The sequence below is a fragment of the Poromitra crassiceps genome (assembly GCF_964638095.1).
Source record: "Poromitra crassiceps genome assembly, chromosome: 17".
Lineage (NCBI taxonomy): Eukaryota > Metazoa > Chordata > Actinopteri > Beryciformes > Melamphaidae > Poromitra > Poromitra crassiceps.
In genome coordinates this window covers 2,145,868-2,170,916 of record NC_139635.1, presented here as the reverse complement: position 1 = coordinate 2,170,916, position 25,049 = coordinate 2,145,868, and the positions used below count along the sequence as shown (strand labels likewise).

The window sequence follows — 25,049 nt, the reverse complement described above, 5'->3', positions numbered from 1 at the left end:
CTGCCCTGCCCGCACCCGCGATATTTTCATAATTTGCCAACCCAGCCCGCCTGCGGGGCGGCCCAGCCCGCGGGACCCGGCGGGTTCTGGGTGACCCGCGCATCACTACTACACGGACAACAACACGCACTGATAAGACGGGCGTGGCCTCTTCTCCCAGTGAGTCAAACTGCTATGCCGCCATCTTGACGTACTCTCAGCCTTTGGCTGAACAACGAACGTGTGACGGGGTGTGAATTGAATGGATGAAATGATGAATGATGCAATAACTGTTTATGGCAGATCGCCACACTCTTGCATGGGGCAGTGTGTGTGTGTGTGTGTGTGTCTGTTATGCTGACTGAGCGAGGGAGAGAGAGAGAGAGAGAGAGAGAGAGAGGGCTGCAGTCAGCGCTGTGCACCGTGTGCTAGAGCTGTCACTTTTCAATCGAAATTCGAATGTAACTTCGAACGTGGGGGAGGGGGGGGATGTTCAATATCATCAATTAAATCATATTTAATTGACCCATCCGAATTAAAATAATAATAATAATATCCACCTGACATGTCTTGACTAGTGATAGGAATTGCGGCTCTTTGAAGGGCTCCGTTCCTTTCGGAGAGCCGTTCAAAATAGCGGCTCCTCGTTTTTTTTTTTTTTTTTTTTTTTTTTTTTTTAATGGGGCGTGCACTACTGTTTCTCTGCGAAATCACTAATATAATGATATGGTATGATTTGGATCAGATTTGATTAGACCCACCACTATTTAATTTTGCATCAGTGGACTGCAGCAGCATTAAATTACTCATACAGTATTTCCAGACCTAATGTCAATGATCTGCATTGTAAACATTACACAAGGTGACACCATATCATCTGCTTATTTAGTCAGTGAATTTACTGACTAAGCTGAAAGTTGGCTGTCCTTGAATGCAATTCATGCAACACTTCGCTACCCGGAAAGTCGGCAGATGCACTCCGCGGCGTAGCCCGTTTTGATATTAAGCCGAGTCCGCCCACCCAGGCCAGCTACAGCATGCGCTGGTAGCAATTAAGGAGTGCACCCGACTAGGGATGCAGGGGTTAACCGGTTTGACTATTAACCGCGTTTTCAAACGTCACGGTTATATAACCGCAGAGGCTCCGTAACACCGGGTGTTTTGTTGTCAAAATAAGTCCGTCAGTTTAAACTCCCATGCGGCGCAGACAGCGCTGGAACGAGAGGAACCGGCCTCTCGCTTCGTTTCCGCACGGACTATTTTAGCGGGTGCACAAAACACAGCTCTCCCACCAGTCTGCTATGCTCCCAATAGCATAGCCATGGACGTCAGCCAAACATAAACTTTTCAGAGACGTGCGCGATGCGACAGTCGCCTGACACGAACTGTGGTCTCCGTGGCCTCTTAATTTGTTTACTGAACGGCCATCGATGTAACGACGTAACGCTAGTTAGTTATCTAACTAGCGTTAGATAACTCCCTTGCCTCCCTTGCCTACGCTAGCATTACAGCTGAGCCTGAGAGACCACAAGCAACTCAAAGAGATGATCTCTTCCCCCCCAAAACATGTCTAAAGTAATCGGTATGGCAGCATTTCGGTTACAAAAAGGACACCCAGGGTGTTGTTAAAGATGACGGCTCCCCAATCTGCAAAACCTGCCGAAGTCGCAGTCGCAGCTAAGGGCTCCAACACCTCCAACCTTCTACAACACCTGCATAACGTTAGATGATTAAAAATGAATAATAATCAAACTAATAGGCATGGATGAGGATGACACAGTTGATGATAACACTCAAGTGTATCCACATTCGTTATATTTCTCATAGGAGGTCACTAAAAGTTAATCAACATTTACACTAAAAGATAAGTTAGATCTGTTTTTCCACCAGGTTTTACAAGTTCTCTACTCAGGTGATCCAAAAGAAATGTAGAAAAATAATACACCTGCCTGACTATGTTTTGTTCCAAAGAGATCTACTGTCATAAATATTACAGTCAGACTTTGTTTATTTTATTTATCATTTTGGACAAATATTTGCCTTTATTTACCTTTCAAAAGACAGCAACCTTTAAACAATGCATGGACAATACAATAAAACCTCTGTTCAAAGAATGCTCATGTGATTTTTATACGTCCATAAATAATCGTGAAACCGTGATAATCGTGGTTTTTTCTCAGACTATAATCGTACATCAAAAAAAATAATCGATGCATCCCTACACCCGACCTATCCTCCCTGCCCCATGCTCCCTGCTCAGCGGACTAGCAGAGGGAGGGAGGGAGGTCTACCCTGTGTGTGTGCTGGGGAGCAGCAGGCAGTGAAATTTGGGCACAACATTAAAACGAACGGCTCTCAAGTAGGACTCGGTTCCCTTCGTCATAGGAAAGAGCCGGTCAATAGATTCGGATCGTTCGCGAACGTCACATCACTAGTCTTGACACAAGTTGTTGTTTGATGAGAGACACAAGACAAAATGGAGGCGGAGGAAGATGCAGACTGATGCAGACAACAACAAAGCCAGGAGTGGACAATCACAACACTAGCCTCAATGCGACTCATCAGTAATTCTTTCTTCTTCGTCTGGGAGGTCGGCTCAAATGGCTGCACGCATATACAACGTTATAAAATGGGACCTTCTTCGGCTGTCATTTTGGGTTTCAACTGCTCCACAGCGCCAGATGTATCCGTTTGGTGCTCAGTGGTTTGGTGGTGTATTACAGTTTACAATTTTGAGCATCAGCTCTGGCATGTGAATAAGGGCTCGCTATTGGAAACTACAGAATATTTTGGAATACCATGGCCCCGGATACTTTGATAACAACATTGTGTCAGATGTAGGTACAGTTTCATTGTGTTACTTGAGTACAACAACAAATCTGTGGACACACCCACTCACGTTACATATAAGAGATATGTAACGTGAAACGTAATCTTTATGGGGGTGAATTGATATAATCGAACAAATTGCGAGTCAATTAAAGTTCGTTTGAACTTTATTTTTGGAAAAAGTGACAGCTCTACCGTGTGCATATTTAATTGTCTCACGTGACGTGCCTCAGATCGGTTCTTTAGATCGGCCTTTTTAGAGAGCTCCGATCAAAGCCAATATCGGCCGATTACGAACACGTGTCGATCGATTGGAGCACCCCTACTATCTATCTATCTATCTATCTATCTATCTATCTATCTATCTATCTATCTATCTATCTATCTATCTATTCTATCTGACTTCAATCTGACTTGAAAACAGTGTCCCGTGTGTCTGAGGTGAAATGCAAATTAACTAGTTATATAGATTGTTAGGTTTTCTTTTATATCAGACACAGGTTTTTTTTTGTTCCTAGCTGACATGTTTCGACGGTAATACTTCCGTCTTCTTCAGAGGTGTCACTAGATGGTGTGTGACGTGTCTTTAACAGCTGATGTTGTTTACAGAGGCGTGATCGTCCTGTCAGATTTGACAGGACGACCACGCCCCCCGCTGTCATTTCGCCGTTTGACTGCTAGTGCACCCAAAAGACAAAATCGACCCAAACAATAAATGCAACGTCATCTATGAGATACCATGTCAATCATGCAATAAATCGTACATAGGAGAAACAGGACGGTCATTCATCACCCGCAAAAAAGAGCACCAAAAGGAATGTGAGAAGGAGACAACAAAAAGGCAGACACGGGCTATAAAGGAACAGGCACTACAAGAAAATCTCAAATCGGCAATCACAGATCACTGCAAAAGGGAGAACCACATTATGGACTGGGATAAGGCCAAAGTCATCCGCACCCAGGACAACAAACACCAGCGCTGGATTATGGAGGCGGTGGAGATCAGGAAGCGGGCGCAAACGACGATGAACCGGGACGAGGGGGCTTACATGCTTTCCACCACCTGGAGCAGCGTTCTCAAACGGCGGAATGACAGCGGGGGGCGTGGTCGTCCTGTCAAATCTGACAGGACGATCACGCCTCTGTAAACAACATCAGCTGTTAAAGACACGTCACGCACCATCTAGTGACACCTCTGAAGAAGACGGAAGTATTACCGTCGAAACATGTCGGGTAGGAAAAAAAACAAAAAACAAAACCTGTGTCTGATATAAAAGAAAACCTAACAATCTAAGTAAAGTATAGACACTATGAACCTTTTTGGATAACTAGTTATATGATGAAATCTTTTCATGTCTTCTTTAAACCACTAGATTTCAGGCAGCAGGATGAATGCAGTTTGCTCTGTAGTATTCTCCATTGCTTTAATAACATAACTTTGTTTTTCTATCCAGAGTGTTCGAGTGAAGGGGCAGCACACCAGTGACAAGAAGAGAACGGGGCTTTTAAGTGTCTAGTCACACCTCTGTCTGAGACACTGGCATAATGGAATGTGTGGTGAACATTCCCTCAGGTGAGTGATGGATCATTGGGCCCTATAAAATCACTTTCAATGTTTCCCAAATAGATTTTATACACACGCGCGCGCATGCACACACACACACACACACACACACACACACACACACACACACACACGCGCGCGTACACACACACGCACACGCACACGCACACACACACACACACACACACACACACACACACACACACACACACACACACACACACACACACACACAAGAAAGAAGATAAATCCATTATCATAATGGAGGTACTAATTGCTCTTTTCCATTGGTGCTTTTGCCCGGGCTGGCCCGCACCACATCGTGCTGATTTCCCATTATGTCTTCGCTCCATTGTTCCAGTGGATCTGTATCTTGTCAAATGGTGTCTGAAAGCGTAATCCGTTCTCTTTCAGTACTTTTTTAACGCCCATATATGCCTTCCGTCTCTGTACAATTTCGGTAGCATAATCATGGTCGAAGTAGATTTGCTTCTCCCCTACATAATGTGACACTGGCTGTTTTTTCACTACAAACTCGCCAGGTTGGAATGGCGCAATTTGAGGTGAAAGGTTGTTTTGTGAAAAAAGTTGTTTTTCGTTTTTCTCCATTAGTACACACAGAAGAGGATGAACTATCCATTCCACATAAAATAGAGTCGTTTAAGAATCAGTAAATAGGTATATTTCGTAAGATAAAAACTGACTCTGAGAGAGAAATTACTTCTCTCTGGACACAGCTGGTATTCATTTGCATGCGGCGTTTCACTGGCTAATGTCTGCTATTGTTTCGAGTTTCGGCCAATGAGCCACATCAATAGAATTCAGCACGTTAGATGGGGGCGGGGTGCATGCTCTGTTTACAAGAAAGACAACATGGAGACTGGAGAGTCACTGAGGACAGTCTGTGTGGATTAAAATGATTGAAACCTTATCTGCGAGACGAGTGCAGTCCGGCCACTTCATCTGACAACATGGTGGAACGACGGAACGATTCTATTCACAAGACCGACGGAACGCAGACAACAAAAAGACACATCGGAACTTTACTGATGCAGGCAGTGCAGAACACTTCTGGCTTTTCCTCATAGTCGTAGGTGAGTTTAATCATGATCCCTAACTAACGTTACATCTTGTTTCTGTTTTAGGGACTGTGCGACCATCTAGTTATGGTTGGACGTGTGTTTTACTATGTTTTATCGCGTTCTGATAGTCAAACAGTAACAAAGAGTATTGAAGGGAAGAAGTGACAATTTACAACAGCACCGCGGCCATTTTGGCGCGGAAAACAATGGGACAATAGCACAGAGAGGTTTGTTGCGCCCCAAAATGGCGGTCTCTTGTGCGCTGTTGCAATGGAACAATGGACTAGTTGTCACTTCTTCTCAATGCTCACTCCCCTCTACTAAAAGTAACCGTAGGTGTTGCTGCGTGCAAGAGGGCTCGTGTTTACCATGAATATGACATAAATTAACTTGAACGGTCAACACTTATGTAGCTAACATTGTTTGACTGCAGTAACAGATGAAGTCACAGAAGCTAACAAGCTAACGCTGACGCTAACGGTGGTGTTGGTGGCTGTGTGACGTTGCCCCAGAAGTGAATTCCTCATTCATTTTCTCCATAGACATTTAGAAAAATCCATAGCCTATATAACGAGTTTTAAGGCTTGAACCCAGCCAACCAGTCTTCCAGAGAATCGTGACTGACCATAAAACATTTAACTTTCAGCTAAAACAAAAATAAAAGCGAAAGAAATATTTTCTTTTTCTTCCATTTATTTTTTATAGGCTAGTAGGCTTATTAAATGGTATACATGCAATGATAAAATAAATGACAGATTGTTTATTTTTAGTCCACAGAAATTGCAAGAGTATTCAGTATCAAGTCTAAAGTAAAAGTATTTTTGCTGGGTATATTATTATTATTATTATTATTATTATTATTATTATTATTATTATTATTATTATTATTATTATTATATTATGCATTCTATTGTTCCAAGTACAATGACACTAAAGTTTTGCATTCATTTATCCCAATAGGCCTGGAATCTGCTTACTTGCAACTTTAAAGAAAAGGTCAAGGTCACTTCAGACAGTGGTTAACTTTTTCACATCAAGAACCCCTAAACTGACAAAAATTAGACCACGGACCCCCATTTGATAAGAGTTTTGCCTGTGTGACCTGTGACAGTGATGACAGCTGGAGTGGATGGGGAGTGGTTAATGTAAATAAGCAGCTATTGTTCACTCCCCCATTACCTGGCTGGCCCAGAGGTGAAAAGTGGTCCATCTTTGAGGCTGTGTTTCTCTGAAACTTGATTTGAGGTGTACCAACATTCAAATGAGCATATCTTCAATAATTTTCAGATTTCGATGTGTGATACAGCATTTGAAAGTTTGCAGTTTCATAATCTGTAAAAAACTGAAAAATGACCTCGGGCCACTTTGTACTCAAATTACCAGACCGTGTCACATATATCTTCTTCTGCCACGCTTTCTTCAGAACCATTTATTTTCCCTCAAACTGGACAAAGTTGACGGTGATTGATCTAGGGGCAGCACCCTGGCCCGGTTTTTGGCTGAGGGCTCGGTGGGCTCGTTGGCAGGTCAAGCTCGGTAGTGAAGAGTTGCTCCAGGTATTTACTAGCGGAGTTTCCCTCCGTGTCTTCAGGCACGCCGAAGATTCTGATATTCCTCCATGACCTCCCTTCGAGATCGGTTAGCTTGTCCTGCAACGAGTTCCCCTCCCTCCGAACAGGCGCCCTGAACGACCAGAGGAGGCACCACTTCAGCAACCAGGATATTGCATATGGTGAGGGGTTCCTATATGAAGGAAACCCCCAGGGGGCACGGGGAGAAAATGCAAACTCCACACAGAAAGGCCCTTTTGACAACCCCACCCGGGCAGTGGGCACTCGAGGACATGCGGACGGGCACACACTTCTTCAGCGCTCACAGCGTCCCAGGTGGGAATCGAATACAGGATCTTCTAGCTGTGAGGTGACAGCGTTACCACTTAGGGCTGCTCGATTATGGCAAAAATCATAATCACGATTATTTTGATTGATATTGAGATCACGATCATTTAACACGATTACTCATTGACTTTGAGAACATCATGAATTTATTGAACATTGACACTGGCTTTTCTTTTTAACATTGGATGTCTTAGATATAGTTGAACCAGAAAACAAATAAATAAGTGAAAACTATGTTGCAGTGAACTGCCACAACCAACTGCAACTATTAATCTACATTCAATATATTGGTAAACAATATTCAACATCAAAGGCCAGTTGCATAAAGCTAGACCAGTCGGCTAGTCTAATTAAGACCATCTGTTACTTAAATATAACAACAGACTTATTTTGAGGTATGTAAAGTTAGCTGTCTACCCCCTGGCTAATCTTAAATTAAGAACTTTGATTTTATGGCAACGAGTCAGCCTAACATAGAGTGGTAAGTTCAAATACTGAAGCGGTTTCATAAAAGATGTCCAACAACAACCTCTTCCCCCCGAGCGGGCCCGCCGGCGGGCTGAGCCCTTGTCATCTCTCACAAATGACTCTCTACAGCAGCTTAGGAAGCAGGCAGGGAGACATAAAGCACACCAAAATGTCGGGAAGAAACGTGGCTACAAAACTCTGTCAAGCATTTGTATTCAAAAGAAAAATAATTCCAACCCCAAGCAACAATATCACCATGTAGCAAAAACAAGAAAACGGTGCATGCCTCCGTTTATGTGGTGATTTGTTTTTGCGAGTGAATCTTTTCTCTCCAAACGAGACGGCTTTCGAAAGCTAAGAGTCTGCTCTTTCCAAAGAGGTATAGCTCGTCTCTGAGAGATGAAAACTCACTCAGTAGGCTGTCAAAGAACAGCAAAAAAGTGCTTAAAGGACGGCTTTACCGTGGGGGATATGAATATATATTAAATCTCACGCCCCTAAGGTTTTCGAATCCGTTTAAATTTTTGAAATTGGAGCTTCACTCCCAGAGATATCAAGCATCTCTCACATATTTTTTGGGCCAGCCGACGCGTTTCGCGTCATCTGGCCCAAGTCCGCCTTGCGGAAGTCGTGCACCTATGAACTACAACTGTTGTGAGCCATGGTCCCGCCTCTAGAGGTCCTCCACGCCCCTTCAGAGGTCTTCAACAAAAACGAAAAGGCAGCCATCTTTTTCAACCGCCTAGCCTGGTGTAGCTAATATTAGCTTCCCATAGTTCCTTGCAAAGAGACCGATCTCGGGAACGGAAGCATGGACAGACACGGGACTGGTGGCATTGGAAAGCTCGTCAAATTTTACATCTAGTAGTAGGTGGGTTGAAGTAACGAAATCAACGCTGAGCAATGTACCCGTTTTTACACATTTTTACAGAAAATAGTTACAACATCAGATGCGCGTAACTCCTACGAAAATGCCTTAACACATTGAGTGCCAGCGACGCCAAATGGCGTCAGGAGAAATTTACCGTAGGCTGCCACCGACGCCAAATGGCGTCAATAACTCCAAATTCATATTTTGCCATATGTTTGCAGTTTAAGGTCGTACGCAGTCTGTCAACATAATTTCCTTCAATGGATCTCACGGCGCCACCTTAAAAAATCGATGCGATCAAAGCGCGCCTCCTGCCTCATGCAGATTGCAATGAGCAACGCGTTTACTGTATACAGGAAATGCAATCCTACGTCCAGCTGCAAAGCGCTCAAAGACTTCACCCTGTCTGTGGTGAAATCGTGGACGGAGGCGACATCTGCTTGCCCCCCCCCCCCTCCTCCTCCGGCAGACGAGCCACCTCCTCTTCCTCCAGGAAAGACGCCAAGACACACACGCAAACGGTCAGCTTCAGTGAGGCAGAATGTGGACTTTGCGGGACATGTGCCACAGCCGGTGAAAGTCCCGCCCACCAAGAGCAAGGCATATCGGAAATGTGCACACTGCGCAGCCAAGGGACACCGAAGAGAGACCAAATTTGTCTGCCCGCAATGTGACCATGTACCTCTCTGCCTCTACCCCTGCTTTTTTGAGTATCACTCACAGTGATTGTTGTATAAAGCATTTTCACAACAAAAAGAGACTAGATAAGTGCCGAATGTGAAACACCAGGCAAAGCTGCTTTGTTTTCAGGATGCATTGTATTTCCAATTAGAACATGCATATCTCATGGTATATGAAAATATACAGTTCTTCAAAATAGCTGATTACATATTATATTATTATTATTATATTTGCTGAAAAGAGCCCACTTCGAGAGAGACGCACTCACGATCGCACCAGGAAGATGACTCGCCCCCACATCTCAAAGCAGCAGTTATAAAAGATCTGTATGTTTTGTGCTAACTCTGGTAAAGGTCTGTAAACATGGTGTGTGGACAGGGTGACACACGTAGGCCACACAGGTCATCTGAATATGGCTGTCCGGACAGGGGGACGCCCAGAGAGGCCACGGCCCATTGATTATAGTATAAGACAATAATATTTTCTATAACAGTGATGCAAATGGAAGCTTTATGACATCACTGCTGATGTCATAACTGTCCTCAATGTCATAGGCTCGGATGATGTCATCGGTACAAGTGTCCAGTGATGTCAGCAGTGATGATGTCATCGCTCGTGACCTTTTTTTGGCTCCAATATACAGCATGTGTTCATTTCCAACTCCTGTGAAGGTTCTTTTCAAGAAAATAAAACAATGCAGGAAATTTTGTGTTTGAATATTGTTATAATGTTACACAAAAAATGAAAGCTTAGAATGTGTAGTTTCATCCAGAAAAAAAAAAAAGTTGATATCTTCTTTCTTTGTGGAAATATGGACTTCAATATCCAGCATGACCCCATGAAAGTGAGCATTTTGATGTTAGACCAAGCTGTTTACTAATATTTGTAGAAAATAAACAAAACATTCTTTTGACATACTTTTTCCCGCAGGTAAACTAGACATTCTAACCTTTCATTTCAGCTATAGCATTTTGTTCAACTCAAAGCAGAATTCATTCTGTCGCCTTTCTAACATAAAGATGTGATTATCTCAGAAACTAATTTCAGCATGCTCTTTTCGGTCGAAAACACTCTTTTTCAGAGGGGTGTATTTCCAAAATAGAACGGTTTATAAACACAGTTTTTTTTTAAAATGAAACAGAAGGGTTCAAAGTTTCATTGAGGCTATTGGTTGTCCATATAAGAGGAACACAAAAAATGATATGGCTATATTAAAATGCATTGTGGCCTATGTGGCACAGTACAGCAACCTTTTGCCCAAGGGCCGTGGCACTCAAAGTGTTAAAATGCACGAAAATGTTTTTATGAAGACATCTCCCGACATATATACTACCGTTTAAATTTGGTGCAATTTGGAGGCAATTTTATTTTCGATTGATTTCTTCTTCTCTGTATGTTTTATTGTCGAAGCCTTCTTCTTCTTCTTCTTTGAGTTTTATGGCGGTTGGCAAACATATATGTGCATTACCGCCACCTACTGGAGTTTGATATCAGCCAAATGCCTGAGGGGTGGGCATTACAACGAAGGCCACGCGTGCCCAGTGCATTGTGGGAAATGTAGTATTTCGAGTCCCCGCACCCGCACCTCCCCCCACCCCCACCCCCCCCCACACACAGAGTGGATTTCGGTTGATATCTCTGTGAGTAAACCTCCAATTTCAAAAATTTCAACGGATTCGAAAACCTTAGGGGCGTGAGATTTAATATATATTCATATCCCCCACGGAAAAGCCGGCCTTTAACGTTTTACAGATAAAACTACAAGTTATGTCTTACCTTTGCTGTTTTCCAATCAAAATTTGTGTTTGACTTCATAAAAAACGCTACTAATTGCTACTCCTAATGCCTCTTCATCATGTTGAAGCGTTTTTTTTTACAGTCATCGTTTACAAAGCCATTTTTACATGGAGTGGTCATCGTCACAGAATACACGAGCTTTGGTTTATGTCCAACGCATTTCCTGGAAAACTGTCTGACGTAAATTATTTCAGTTCACGTCGATTCTATTGGCCCTGACGCTTCCATAGAGGTGTCAATCATCGAAATCGGCCAATGGGTTCCCGAGATATCCATCTACGTATCGCCCCATGCTTTGCATGCAATTTGAAGAAGCCCTTTTGATGCATTTATACAGATATAACACTTGAGCGTTATCCAAACCCTAACGCATATTAACTGAGTACCTATAGTGATATGTAAATAGGAGAAAAAAATGTATTTCAGTCTTCTACCATAGAAAAGTCAAATGGCACCCAGGATGCCCAAAATGTGCCCAGATCAGGTCCGCCTGGGCCTATATGTAGTAAATCATCTGTAAAATTGCTCTGGTTCACTTTCTAAGGATTTGCTTTGATACAAGCACTCATAAGATATTAGTCTACTGCTCCATAGAAGAATTTGGCTGCCAACCCATGATTTTCAGGTGCTTTTCATCCAAAATAGTGTGTGTGTTTTTTTGGGCGGAGCTTGAATTTTTAATTTTCTGCCATGTTCCAACTGATTTTACTCTGATACAGTACATTTGTAATTGATTCTGACACTTCTACATCAATCTCACACGTGTTGGCTATCTTTTGAAAAGAATAATTTTCAGAAAATACCCTGTAGTTGTGGAGATATACTCCATTCAGTTCGGGCATGTCATTTTCGGCAGGTGAGCTGAAAAATAGGCTTAGGGATTAACATAGGGCCAACATAGCAAATGCTACTGTAATGTCATTATTCAAAGAAATGATTGGTTTTGTAACCTCTTGTGTTTTCACATGGTAGTGTTGCTTGGGGTCCGCTTTAATACATAATAGGGCTGGCACGGATCAGAAAACCCACGGTTTGGATCGTGTGACGGATTTTGAGCCACGGATCACGGATTTTTCGGATCAGCAAAAAAAGAAAATCTCAGATTTTTTCTCTCAAAATTAGATTTTCGATTTCTATTCGATTTTGTAATACTATTATACTTCTCTAACCATTTGTTGCCCTGCACAGCTCCAAAAAAAAAAATTCTCACAAGTGACACAATTTATGCTTTTACTCTGAAGGCAACGTAACCCAACTTCCTGTTTTAGAGTGACGCTGCTATGCCTAGCTTCCTGGCAGTTGCTTGCTAACCTGCAGTCACTTGACACGGGTACAGACAGGGTGAATCTGGAAACATAACATAACGTAACGTTAAGCTACTCGGTGGCCCCACGTGTTGTTTTGTTGTTATGTGTCCTAAATGCAACATTTCATCGTCCGGTGATAACGTGTTCGTGAAAAGCGTGCGTGTGTGTGTGTGTGTCTGTGTGTGTTGTGGCTCGCGTTATCTTGTGCAGCCCACAACACGCTGCTCGCATTCCTGTGCTTTTTCAGAGGTGTTGAAATAAGTTTGTTGTGATGCTGTCTTTAGTAGCCACTAGCCACAGCCTTCAGAGAGACTTTACAGCGGGGAGAAGGGATGAGGAAGCTCAAGGGCTCGCCATGATGATGCCTGTCTGTGTCTGGCTGCCCTGCAGGCGTTCTCATACACTAGCGTTAAACGTTAAATGCAGCAAAAAAGGGGGGAGGGGGGTTCCGCGGGCCACGGACATTACGAACCGCGTTCCGAACCGTGGGGGCTGATCCGTACGGGTCACGGATTATCCGTGATCCATGCCAGCCCTAATACATAACTAAAGATGCTTGGGACAAAATCTAATAAGGGAGAACTGAATGGCATGACTTTTGATTAAACAAACAAAATAACTAGTAGTCCCATACTCCCTCACTGTGGTTCCCCCCAATATGACTCCTGCAACCTCTTAAAGGTTTTTAGCCAGAAACACCAGTCTGTTTACATGGTCTGGCTTCAGAGATGAGCGCAGGCAGGTGACAATATTTCCACCTGTACTGAAGACCCTCTCTGAAGAGGCACTTGTGGCTGGGATGCAAAGATATTTCTTTGCCAGGATGGCAAGTCGTGGGTAGAGCTGCTGGGATTGCTTCCACCACACCAGTGGGTCTTCCTCAGTGTCCAGTGTCCCTGCCTGGAGGTAGGACTGTAGCTCAAAAGCTATGGCCTGGTCCAGTTGCAGAGCAGGTCCTGGAGCTGTGCCGTCAGTGACCTTGACGAAGCTGCCCAGGCCCTTCTTCTTCTTCTTCTTTGGTGCACCAGCAGCAGCATCCTCAGTGTCATCAGCAGGTGTCACGATCACTGCGGTCTCAAGAGTGGCCTTCTCCTTGGAGAGGACAAATAATATTGTAAAGAAAATATGAACAATATGTTGAATCTGTTTAAATGGTTATGGGTTTTAACATTCAAACCTATAATTACATTATAACATTTTTACAACAATAATTCACTTAACCAACCAGAGGGCTCAGTAACTTGTTGATGGCCTCGATGACATCAATGTCCTGCCACGAGGGGATGAGGTGTCTGGTTTTTCGGTCGTTGGAGAGGACCTGGGCGATGGCCTTCTGCTGCTCGAGGACCCTGCCAACCATGGCCTGCCTAGATCCCCATCTGTAGTAGTAGAAAACTTTAATGTCCTCCAAGGAGGCAATTTGTTGTACAGCACAATACATGAGGACACAGACACATTAAAATGACATACACAACTCGTAAAAATCATAAAATCATCTGTAGTGGTCAAAAATACGCAATAGGGGTGCACAGATCGATCGGCACGCAATCTGTATTGGCCGATTTTGACCTCAAATATGCGATCTGCTGATTGCAGATATTACTTTATTGTCGTCGATTGCATCGTCGTCGATCATGCTGCACGTGAGAAACATTAGGCAGCCCATTTTCATGTCTTCAATGTCTATCGTTTAACTTTAATATTGTGCTCTAACGTTTATATCATTGTGTTGCAAAGCACACACTTTGCTTTCGTCAGTGTACTCACCTCCACACAGCCACACACCACACCAGACTGTCAACACACCTCTTGCGTCTTTGAATCACACAAATCAGCTGGTGATTACAGCAGACTCAGCAGAGATAAGTTACCTCCAGTCCTCCCGCCTACCGAGGCATTTGCATGCTGTTAAGTCCGTGTTTGATCCATATTTACGTGTATCCTCGTAACGTTAATAGCTCCGGTTAGCTTTAGCCGCTTTAGCTTATAAATCGATAAAATAGTTTCCTTGGGTCGAAGTTATTTTTCTTGTGTAACAGGGAAATCCCGGAATGGAGTATTTTTGTTGAGTGAACTGAACTGCATTGAACTGGTAACATGGAAATCCTGAAGTGGAATGTTTTTGTTCCTTTATAAACTGAACTGAGGGAACTGGACTGAACTACTAGCCATTTAGTTCAACACAGTCTTGTGCTCCAATTATCTCACACACAAAAAATCATGTGGGCGGTTTCCTTTAGCCTACACAGTATAAAATATTGATGTAGAAAAAAGAAAATGTGCTGCACTTTCAATTTGATGCATGAAATGTAGGCCTATATGTAAAATGGAAACTGTTCTATAATAGACTGCTATAGCAGCTTAAAAAAAAAATATATATATATATATATATATATATATATATATATATATATATATATATATATATATATATATATATCGGTGATCGGTCGATGATCGGTTGGGCAGATATTTCTCATAGGTGATCGGTGGCAAAAAACATGATCAGTGCACCCCTAATACGCAATAATAGTGTTAGCAGCCCGGCATATTTAAAGTGCGTATCTATGATATTGCATATTGCATACTGCCCATTGCTGAGGACCAGCTACATTCTCAATCTCATAATCATAATAAAACGTTCTCAATCTCATAATCATAATTAACAACAATAACCGTACTAATAATAATAAAAAACTAATAAAAACTTCAGATTCCCTGAATCTCACATCTTATTTTGCTGGATGATTGACATGGGGATAAATGAATGTTTTGCTCTGTTGGTTGTGATCTTGGGGTATGTGTACCTCTGACCAGAAGGGAGTAGCTGAAACTCTGCTGACAGTGGATGGGATTTGTCTGAGCAGACCTTGTCTGCCTTCACGGTCAGCCTAGTCAAGTACAGGTGTGGTACAGGTCGGCCTGCTGTTGCCCCATGATTTTTCCACAGATCTTAACAATTAACCAATCAATCTGGTTGGACATTCTGGGCTCTATCGTCCCACCAGCCTTATATTAGCGCTTAGCGCCAGGCGCAGCGCATATTAGTGGGCGTGGACCAGCGCACTGCCTATTCTCGTGTCGGCGCTACACGTGGCCTTAAGCATTATAACCACGCCTTTTAAGCGTAGAATTATTCACAACTGTGCTCATTGGTGAACTGCAGTTACTCCAAGTTAAAATAATTTATTGCCACACGGACGTTTCGGGGCAGCCGCCCTTCTTCAGCATGTAATGGTAAAAAAACACACAGGTGATTCACCTTCACCCTAATTAAGGAGTCAAGAGTCAGCAGGGGGAGTCAACAATGTAGATATACAGAACCAACACACATGAGAATGCTTTGTGAACATCAAAGTTGAAAGTAAATGGATATACTTTACAAAAAAGATATATACTTTACAAAAAAATAAGAAAATTAGTATGCTTTACAAAAAACAGGTAAATGATATATCCTCATTCAATCCATTAGGAATGAGGGTATGGAGGGAATTAATCCAATAAGTTTCCCTCTGAAGGAGGATTTTGTCTCTATTGCCCCCTCTCCGTGGCATATTAACTGTTTCTATGCCCATGTAGTGCAAGTCGCCCAAACTGTGTTTTAAGCTGTTAAAGTGTCTAGCAAATTTTTTTTTTTTAATCTTTTTTCCCCCCGATTTTTTATCCCATTTTATCCCCCATTAGTGCTCACTTGATTTCTCAATCCTGGTTGCTACTCCATCCTCTGCCGATCTGGGGAGAGCCGACACTGGCTCCATGCTTCCTCCGAGTCATGGGCAGTCAGCCAGCCGCTTCTTTTCACCTGACAGAGGAAGCTTCACTGGTAGGACATAGCACGTGGGAGGTTCACGCTATTCCAACCAGTTCCCCTCCCTCTGACCAGGCGCCCTTAACGACCAGAGGAGGAACCACATTAGCAACCAGGATATTGCATGTTTTTGTGAAGGGGGTTCCTATATGAAGGAAACCCCCGGGAGGCACGGGGAGAACATGCAAACTCCACACAGAAAGGCCCTTTTGCCGACCCCACCCGGGCGGTGGGCACTCGAGGACATGCGGACGGGCACGCATTCCTTCAGCGTTCACATCGTCCCAGGTGGGAATCGAACCCACGACCTTCGAGCTGTGAGGCGATAGTGCTTACCACTGCACCGCCGTACCTCCAAGTGTCTAGCAACTGATGACTTCTCATCATGGTTGCGTATAGAACATTTATGTTCACAGATTCTTGTTTTTAACTCACGTTTTGTTTTACCAACATAGTATAGATTACATGTACATTTTAACAAATTAACCACATATCTCGTGTTATATGTGATCCTGCCTCTCACCTTAATGTCAGCACCAGACTTAGGATGAGTGAAATGATTTCCCTTGAGCATGGCATAACAATGTACACAATTATGACAAGGAAAATTAGCACTAGACAAGTTAGAAAGAGAAAGAAAATGACTTTTACTTTTGGGCAGATCTGACTTAACTAAAAAATCCCGTAAATTGGAAGACCTCTTATAGAAAAATCTAGGTGGAGTTTGAAAAGCATTGGTGATGTGAAAGTCACTTTCCAATATGTGCCAATATCTACTCACTTTGACTGACTTAGATATAGGACTATAGGTAGACACAAATGCTAAACTCTGAGAAGAGGTGTCTCTAGACCTGGGTTGAAGTAAATCAGACCGCCGAACTTGGCGTACTTTATTCAGATGATTCTCCAGTAATGAATCCTCATACCCCCTCTCTTTAAAACAAACACAAAGATTTTTAGCATGTAACTCAAAAGAATCATCAGAATCACAAATACGTTTAATCCTCAGTAATTGACTATAAGGTAAACTTCTTTTGAGGGCTGGGGAATGGAAACTCTTGAATTGTAAAAAGGTATTTCGATCGGTTTCCTTTTTATAAACTTCGGTGTGTAAACCCGATTCAAGTTTTTGCACCAAAACATCCAGAAAATAAATTTGTTTAAAATCATAACACAATGTAAATTTAATGGATTCCATTCTTGAATTCATAAGAGCATGAAATTCATTCAATTCTTCTACATTACCACTCCAAATAAAGAATAGATCGTCTATATATCTTCGATAACTTTTAATAAACTTAGAATAGGGATTGTTGTTGTAAACAAAATCCAACTCAAATAAATTGGCATAATTCGGAGCCACCGGTGAGCCCCGATGTTGAAGGTAATACTTATCCTGAAACTTAGTCATTTTTTGTCAATAATTCATTGGTTAAAGAAAACAAAAACTCTGTGGAAGGATGCAGATCAATTCTTTGATTCAAAAAATAATTCAATGCTTCTAAACCATCTTTATGAGGAATGCTAGGATACAAACTGGAGACATTCATCGTACATAAAAAATCATTAGAGTCCACACAACAGTCCTTTAACTTGTTCAAAAAGTCTGTAGTGTCTTTGAGATATGACGGCAGTGCATAAACCAAGTCTTTAATGTGGGAGTCAACAAATTGGGAAAGTGGCTCTGTGAGAGAACCGTTTCCTGATATGATTGGTCGACCAGGGGGATGAGACAAATTCTTGTGGATTTTAGGAAGAGTGTAAATCACTGCTCTTATTGGATTGTCTTGAACCATGTATTTATATTCATTTTCAGAAATTTGTTCGTCCCGTAAAGCTTGTTTTAAGACCGTCTTAATTTCATTCCCAAACCTCAAAGTAGGATCTGATTGTAAAGGAATGTACACATCTTTGTCGCTTAATTGTCTTTCAATTTCTTTAATGTAGACAGCTTTATCCTGGACCACAATCGCTCTGCCTTTGTCTGCATGTCTAATGACAATGTTCTCATTGGTCATCAGCTCTGACAGAGCTTTCCTCTCAGACTCAAGAAGATTATGAGGCAAAACATTCTGTTGACTCTGTGCACACAAGTCCATGATATCTCGTTCCACTAACCGACAGAAAGTTTCCACTGATGGATTATTTACCTGTGGTGTAAATGTACTTTTAGGTTTAAATACTTTTTTCCCCGTGGGGACAGGTTGAGGCTGAACCGTGCTGTGGTAAGACACAGGATTACTGACAATGTCCTTCATATAGAAAGCCTTCAATCTTATGGCTCGGAAAAACTTAAATAATTCCACTCTAGTAGTGAATGAATCCACTTTCTTAGAGGGAACAAAAGACAGCCCTCATGATAATAACCTGCATTGCTCATTACTTAACTCTTGATTGGAGATGTTGATCACATTGGACTCTACGGGGGAATCCTCTGGGCGGGGCCTTTTCTTCCCCCTCCTCGTCTTCCCCCTCGTCCTCCTCTTTGTAGTGGAGGTGGCGATTTCGGGGTGGGTATTCTTCCTGAGCGTAAAAAACGCACATTGGAGGGCTCTGTGTCGGTGCTGAAACCCTCAGATGACGCACTTGTGGAGGTGTGTCTTGTAGTAGATCTTGGGTCCCGGGGGCTCCTCCTCATTCTGCCTGACAGCCACGGATACACTTTGTCATCTCTATAATCCAGAGCATCATGACGATATTTCGCCATCTTCTGTTGTTCCAGTTCCCGTTTATACGTTTCAAACTTTTTATCACAGTCTTGCACAATGCGTTTCAGATCATCAGATGACATTTTTTCAGACATTTCTTGGCTTAGAGAGGTCATCTCCATGCCAGTTTTCTCTAGCTTGTCATTCTCATTCTCTATCACCAAAAGCATTAAGTCCAGTGAGCATTTATTTAATATTGCACACCACTTTTTGCAAAAATTGGCATTCTCTCGTCCAAGAGTGGGTTCCTTGTTTATTCGTACGCCCCGTGGGATTCTGCTATTGCGCCAGTATTGTGATAACACCGTACCGTGTAGTAGAGACCTTGTTTCCTTCTTCCGAAGCTGCTCCAACAGTGTAGGATATGACTCCGTATGGGCCCCATGGGAGAACGGGACCTGCGGAAACAATATCTTCCTGGACTCGGACTCAGAGAAGGTGAAGGTAGTTGCTCTTACATCAGTAAGCTTGTCGACGTCGTCGTACATCATCTTGATTAGAGGAGCCGCATTCACAAACAGTACATAGAAAATCAAAAAGAACACGCTCAACTCGGAAATAATATTAAAAAAACCTAAAAGTACATTTACACCACAAGTAAATAATCCATCAGTGGAAACTTTCTGTCGGTTAGTGGAACGAGATATCATGGACTTGTGTGCACAGAGTCAACAGAATGTTTTGCCTCATAATCTTCTTGAGTCTGAGAGGAAAGCTCTGTCAGAGCTGATGACCAATGAGAACATTGTCATTAGACATGCAGACAAAGGCGGAGCAATTGTGGTCCAGGATAAAGCTGTCTACATTAAAGAAATTGAAAGACAATTAAGCGACAAAGATGTGTACATTCCTTTACAATCAGATCCTACTTTGAGGTTTGGGAATGAAATTAAGACGGTCTTAAAACAAGCTTTACGGGACGAACAAATTTCTGAAAAGGAATATAAATACATGTTCAAGACAATCCAATAAGAGCAGTGATTTACACTCTTCCTAAAATCCACAAGAATTTGTCTCATCCCCCTGGTCGACCAATCATATCAGGAAACGGTTCTCTCACAGAGCCACTTTCCCAATTTGTTGACTCCCACATTAAAGACTTGGTTTATGCACTGCCGTCATATCTCAAAGACACTACAGACTTTTTGAACAAGTTGAAGGACTGTTGTGTGGACTCTAATGATTTTTTATGTACGATGGATGTCTCCAGTTTGTATCCTAGCATTCCTCATAAAGATGGTTTAGAAGCATTGAATTATTTTTTGAATCAAAGAATTGATCTGCATCCTTCCAAAGAGTTTTTGTTTTCTTTAACCAATGAAGTATTGACAAAAAATGACTTTAAGTTTCAGGATAAGTATTACCTTCAACATCGGGGCTCAGCCATGGGCTCACCGGTGGCTCCGAATTATGCCAATTTATTTATGGGCAAATTTTAGTTGGATTTTGTTCACAACAACAATCTCTATTCTAAGTTTATTAAAAGTTATCGAAGATATATAGACGATCTATTCTTTATTTATTTCATTTGTTTATTTAAAGAATGGGACATTGCACATTGATGAACAGTACAGCCGTACAGTAAACATGCCAGGTTATAGCCCAAGGGCTAGTTTCCACCTGTAGTCCCATGGCAGGTTGATGTAATCTTAAAAAATGTATAATACAAAAGGTTAGAGAGCATAAACCTGAGTAAAACACACAGAACATGCAACAAAACATGACAAGCGACATGTCCCTAGGAGAGACTCACATGCATATTACATTATATAAAAAGATAAAAAAAAAAAAAAAAAAAGACTGAGAAAACAGTTAATACAGTTAAGAGAGCTAAGAGGACAAGAAGAAGGTTAAGTATGATCACATTGCTGGTTTGATCTGAGCCATAGTTTCAACTGGCCTTTAAAGGTGGCGAGACTAGGGCATTCTCTAATAGAGGGAGGTAGATTATTCCAGAAGGTGCTTCCCATGAAGGATAAGGTCTTCTGACTAAAGGAAGTTTTTCTAAATGGGACCTCACAGACCTTTTTCGTGATGGCCCGGGTGACACGAGTCGAGTTGGCGGTCGAACGATATTTAATGAAGTCTGCAAGAGGAGGTGGCGCCAGTCCATGTAGAACTTTGTATATTAGACAGGCAGAGGTGAAGTTTCTAAAGTTCTCAAAGCTTAGCATGTCATATTTACGTATGATATGACAGTGGTGATGAGAGAGGGGTTTTTTATCTAGTATTTTCAGGGCTTTTTTATAAAGTAGTTCGGCTGGTTTGAGAGTGGTTACTCCTGTCAAAGACCAGCTAGTTATACAATAATTCAGATGCGAAAGGATCATCGAGTGTAAAAATAAAAACGCAGCATATGTGGACAGACAACTCCTTATTTGTCTGAAATTACACAGGTGGAATTTAATTTTTTTGGAAATCATTTTAATATGGTTGCTGAACGTTAGGTTGGAGTCTAGCATCACGCCTAAGTATTTAAACTCATTAACCACGGATAATTCCTCCAACCCCAAGAAGACATTGGAGCGCGGAGGTGCAATGTTTCTTTTAGAAAAGAACATACAAACTGTTTTTTTTGCATTCAGCACGAGACAAGATTTAGTTAGCCACGCCTGGATATGAGAGAGAGCTAAAGATAGGACACATGCCGCCTCCCCTGGGTTTTTAGCCCTTGCGAAGATGACTGTGTCATCAGCATAGAGCTGAACATCTACATTAAAACAGTAATCAGGAAGATCATTAATATACAAAGAAAAGAAGATTGGCCCCAAAATTGACCCTTGGGGGACCCCTACTGGACAGCTCAGGTAAGGGGAGCTGACACCGCCAACCACAGTGCACTGCTCCCGGTGAGACAGATATGATTCAACCCATTTAATGGCCTCAGCAGAAACATTGAAGCTGGACAATTTAGAGAGGAGCACACTGTGGTTGATGGTGTCAAACGCCCTCTTTAGATCAAGGAACACAGCTCCCACACAACCATCCCTGTCCAAGGAACCTTTTATTTTCTCCAAGAGCAGGACCAAAGCAGAGTCAGTTGAGTGATGTGAACGAAAACCAAACTGCATGGGGTGCAAGGGGGTCTGGCTCGTCTCAAGATATTCTATAAGTTGTTTAGCAACCCATTTTTCAATGATTTTGGAGATTATTGGTAAAATACTGATAGGTCTGAAGTTGTTCATGTCAGATTTATCACCAGCCTTGTAGATTGGGGTAACTGAGGCCAGTTTCCATGCCTTTGAGTGCTTGATGGATAAATTAACTAAATGCATGATAGGTGGCGCTAATGTCTCCTTATTTAACTTCAAGAAGCTGGTGTTAAGACCATAAACATCTTTAGCCTTAGAGCTGTTCAGAGCACTAATAATATCAATGACCTCAGGTGCAGAAATTTCCTGGATGGTGAAAATTGGTACTCCATTGACTGTAGGGTTATTCACCATATTAACAGGGCATGTGGGTACGCCAAACTGTTTCGAGATGTCATCAATAGATTTTATGAAGAAGGTGTTGAGTTTTTCTGCCAAGGTAACAGGGTTTCTCACCAGCCGGTTGTCAACCTTTAATTCCATAGCTTTAGTGTCCTGTTTCAGTTGTTTACCTGTCAGTTTATTAATTTGGAGTGGCAATGTAGAAGAATTGAATGAATTTCATGCTCTTATGAATTCAAGAATGGAATCCATTAAATTTACATTGTGTTATGATTTGAAACAAATTTCTTTTCTGGATGTTTTGGTGCAAAAACTTGAATCGGGTTTAAACACCGAAGTTTATAAAAAGGAAACCGATGGAAATACCTTTTTACAATTCAAGAGTTTCCATTCCCCAGCCCTCAAAAGAAGTTTACCTTATAGTCAATTACTGAGGATTAAACGTATTTGTGATTCTGATGATTCTTTTGAGTTACATGCTAAAAATCTTTGTGTTTCTTTTAACTCATTCACCGCCAAAGACGTCTTTGACGTGTTATCAGAAATAGCCATCCACGCCAAAGACGTGTTTGACGTGTTTTTGTTTTTATTAGTGCAGCGCATAGTTCAAACACTTCCCCAGCCTGTGACACAGACACAGGTCCCTAACCTCAAAGTCAAGCCGACAGCACGTTATCAAACACATACCGCAGCTGTTGTTTGAAATGAGGAAGAAGGAGGAAAGGAGGAAAAACAGAGAAACGCGCTTCCTTGTAGAGAGGAGAAACGCCATTGAAACGCCCCTCGGCGCGCTGCACTGCTCGCCTTGCTGCAGGGCGAACCTGGATTGCCTAGTCAAACCCGTGACGAACATGATCGATCCGGTTCCAGCAGCGCCTGGTCCCAAAGCCAAGCCGGACCCGTTCCTGTGTCGTGTCGCAGCATTCGTCCCAGCCCGAACGAGAGGAGGAAAACGAGCAGAGGCAGAGGCTAGACGCTGATCTCAAACCAGTTAGGTGTTCCCCTCCTATGCTAATTTGCGGGGGGAGGAGGTGCGATACAGCAGCAGCTGTGGACAGAACTCTCTCTCTCTCTGTGTGTGTGTGTGTGCGTGTGCGTGTGCGTGTCTGTGTCTGTGTCTGTGTCTGTCTGTCTGTCTGCACACTCACTCACACTGAGCAAACTGTATTGTTGAATGTAAAAAAAGCACTTCATATATATATATATATATATATATATATTTTTTTTTTTTTTGTCATTTGTGTCATAATGAATAATATTTACATGTCTGATGTCAATACAGTTCAAAATAAAAGAATTGAGAGCGAGTTCTGCCTGAGATTGTGTGCTGTACATACGTAAATGCCATTTTCTGCAATTTCTTTTCTCAGAGAGACCTTTTTGGTGAAAACAGGGTGTATATAAATGGCTATAAGTAGAGTACAGAACATGCTAAAAGCTCACTTTTTTTTTTCCTGGTGAACCCAGAGACGTACATCTTCATTTTGAGGTATTGCAAATCACTTTGGTGCTAATAGATAATTTACTGTGGGTCTTGAAAGATGACCAACAATTGTGAAAATCTTTGGCCTGTGCTAAATATTGGCAGTCCTAAACTGGCCATGAATGAGTTAAAGAGAGGGGGTATGAGGATTCATTACTGGAGAATCATCTGAATAAAGTACGCCAAGTTCGGCGGTCTGATTTACTTCAACCCAGGTCTAGAGACACCTCTTCTCAGAGTTTAGCATTTGTGTCTACCTATAGTCCTATATCTAAGTCAGTCAAAGACGTAGTGAGTAGATATTGGCACATATTGGAAAGTGACTTTCACATCACCAATGCTTTTCAAACTCCACCTAGATTTTTCTATAAGAGGTCTTCCAATTTACGAGATTTTTTAGTTAAGTCAGATCTGCCCAAAAGTAAAAGTCATTTTCTTTCTCTTTCTAACTTGTCTAGTGCTAATTTTCCTTGTCATAATTGTGTACATTGTTATGCCATGCTCAAGGGAAATCATTTCACTCATCCTAAGTCTGGTGCTGACATTAAGGTGAGAGGCAGGATCACATGTAACACGAGATATGTGGTTTATTTGTTAAAATGTCCATGTAATCTATACTATGTTGGTAAAACAAAACGTGAGTTAAAAACAAGAATCTGTGAACATAAATGTTCTATACGCAACCATGATGAGAAGTCATCAGTTGCTAGACACTTTAAAAGCTTAAAACACAGTTTGAGCGACTTGCACTACTTGGGCATAGAAACAGTTAATATGCCACGGAGAGGGGGCAATAGAGACAAAATCCTCCTTCAGAGGGAAACTTATTGGATTCATTCCCTCCATACCCTCATTCCTAATGGATTGAATGAGGAGATATCATTTACTTGTTTTTTGTAAAGCATATCCATTTACTTTCAACTTTGATGTTCACAAAGTATTCTCATGTGTGTTGGTTCTGTATATCTACATTGTTGACTCCCCCTGCTGACTCTTAACTCCTTAATTAGGGTGAAGGTGAATCACCTGTGTGTTTTTTTGCCATTACACGCTGAAGAAGGGCGGCTGCCCCGAAACGTCCGTGTGGCAATAAATTCTTTCAACTTGGAGTGTGTCCTTATCTTTATTTATCATTTGAAC

The 25,049-nt window shown here is 42.0% G+C and overlaps 1 protein-coding gene across 1 annotated transcript in view; it reads left to right on the top strand.

Moving 5' to 3' along the window:
* LOC310791759 (uncharacterized protein) overlaps positions 1–25,049 on the top strand; it is a 60,122-nt gene that overhangs the window by 19,882 nt on the left and 15,191 nt on the right. Inside the window, exon 2 of the mRNA XM_083653415.1 lies at positions 4,263–4,381. Coding sequence (XP_083509541.1) covers positions 4,354–4,381 — 28 coding nt within the window. The 5' untranslated portion in view covers positions 4,263–4,353. The remainder of the gene's footprint in view (positions 1–4,262; positions 4,382–25,049) is intronic.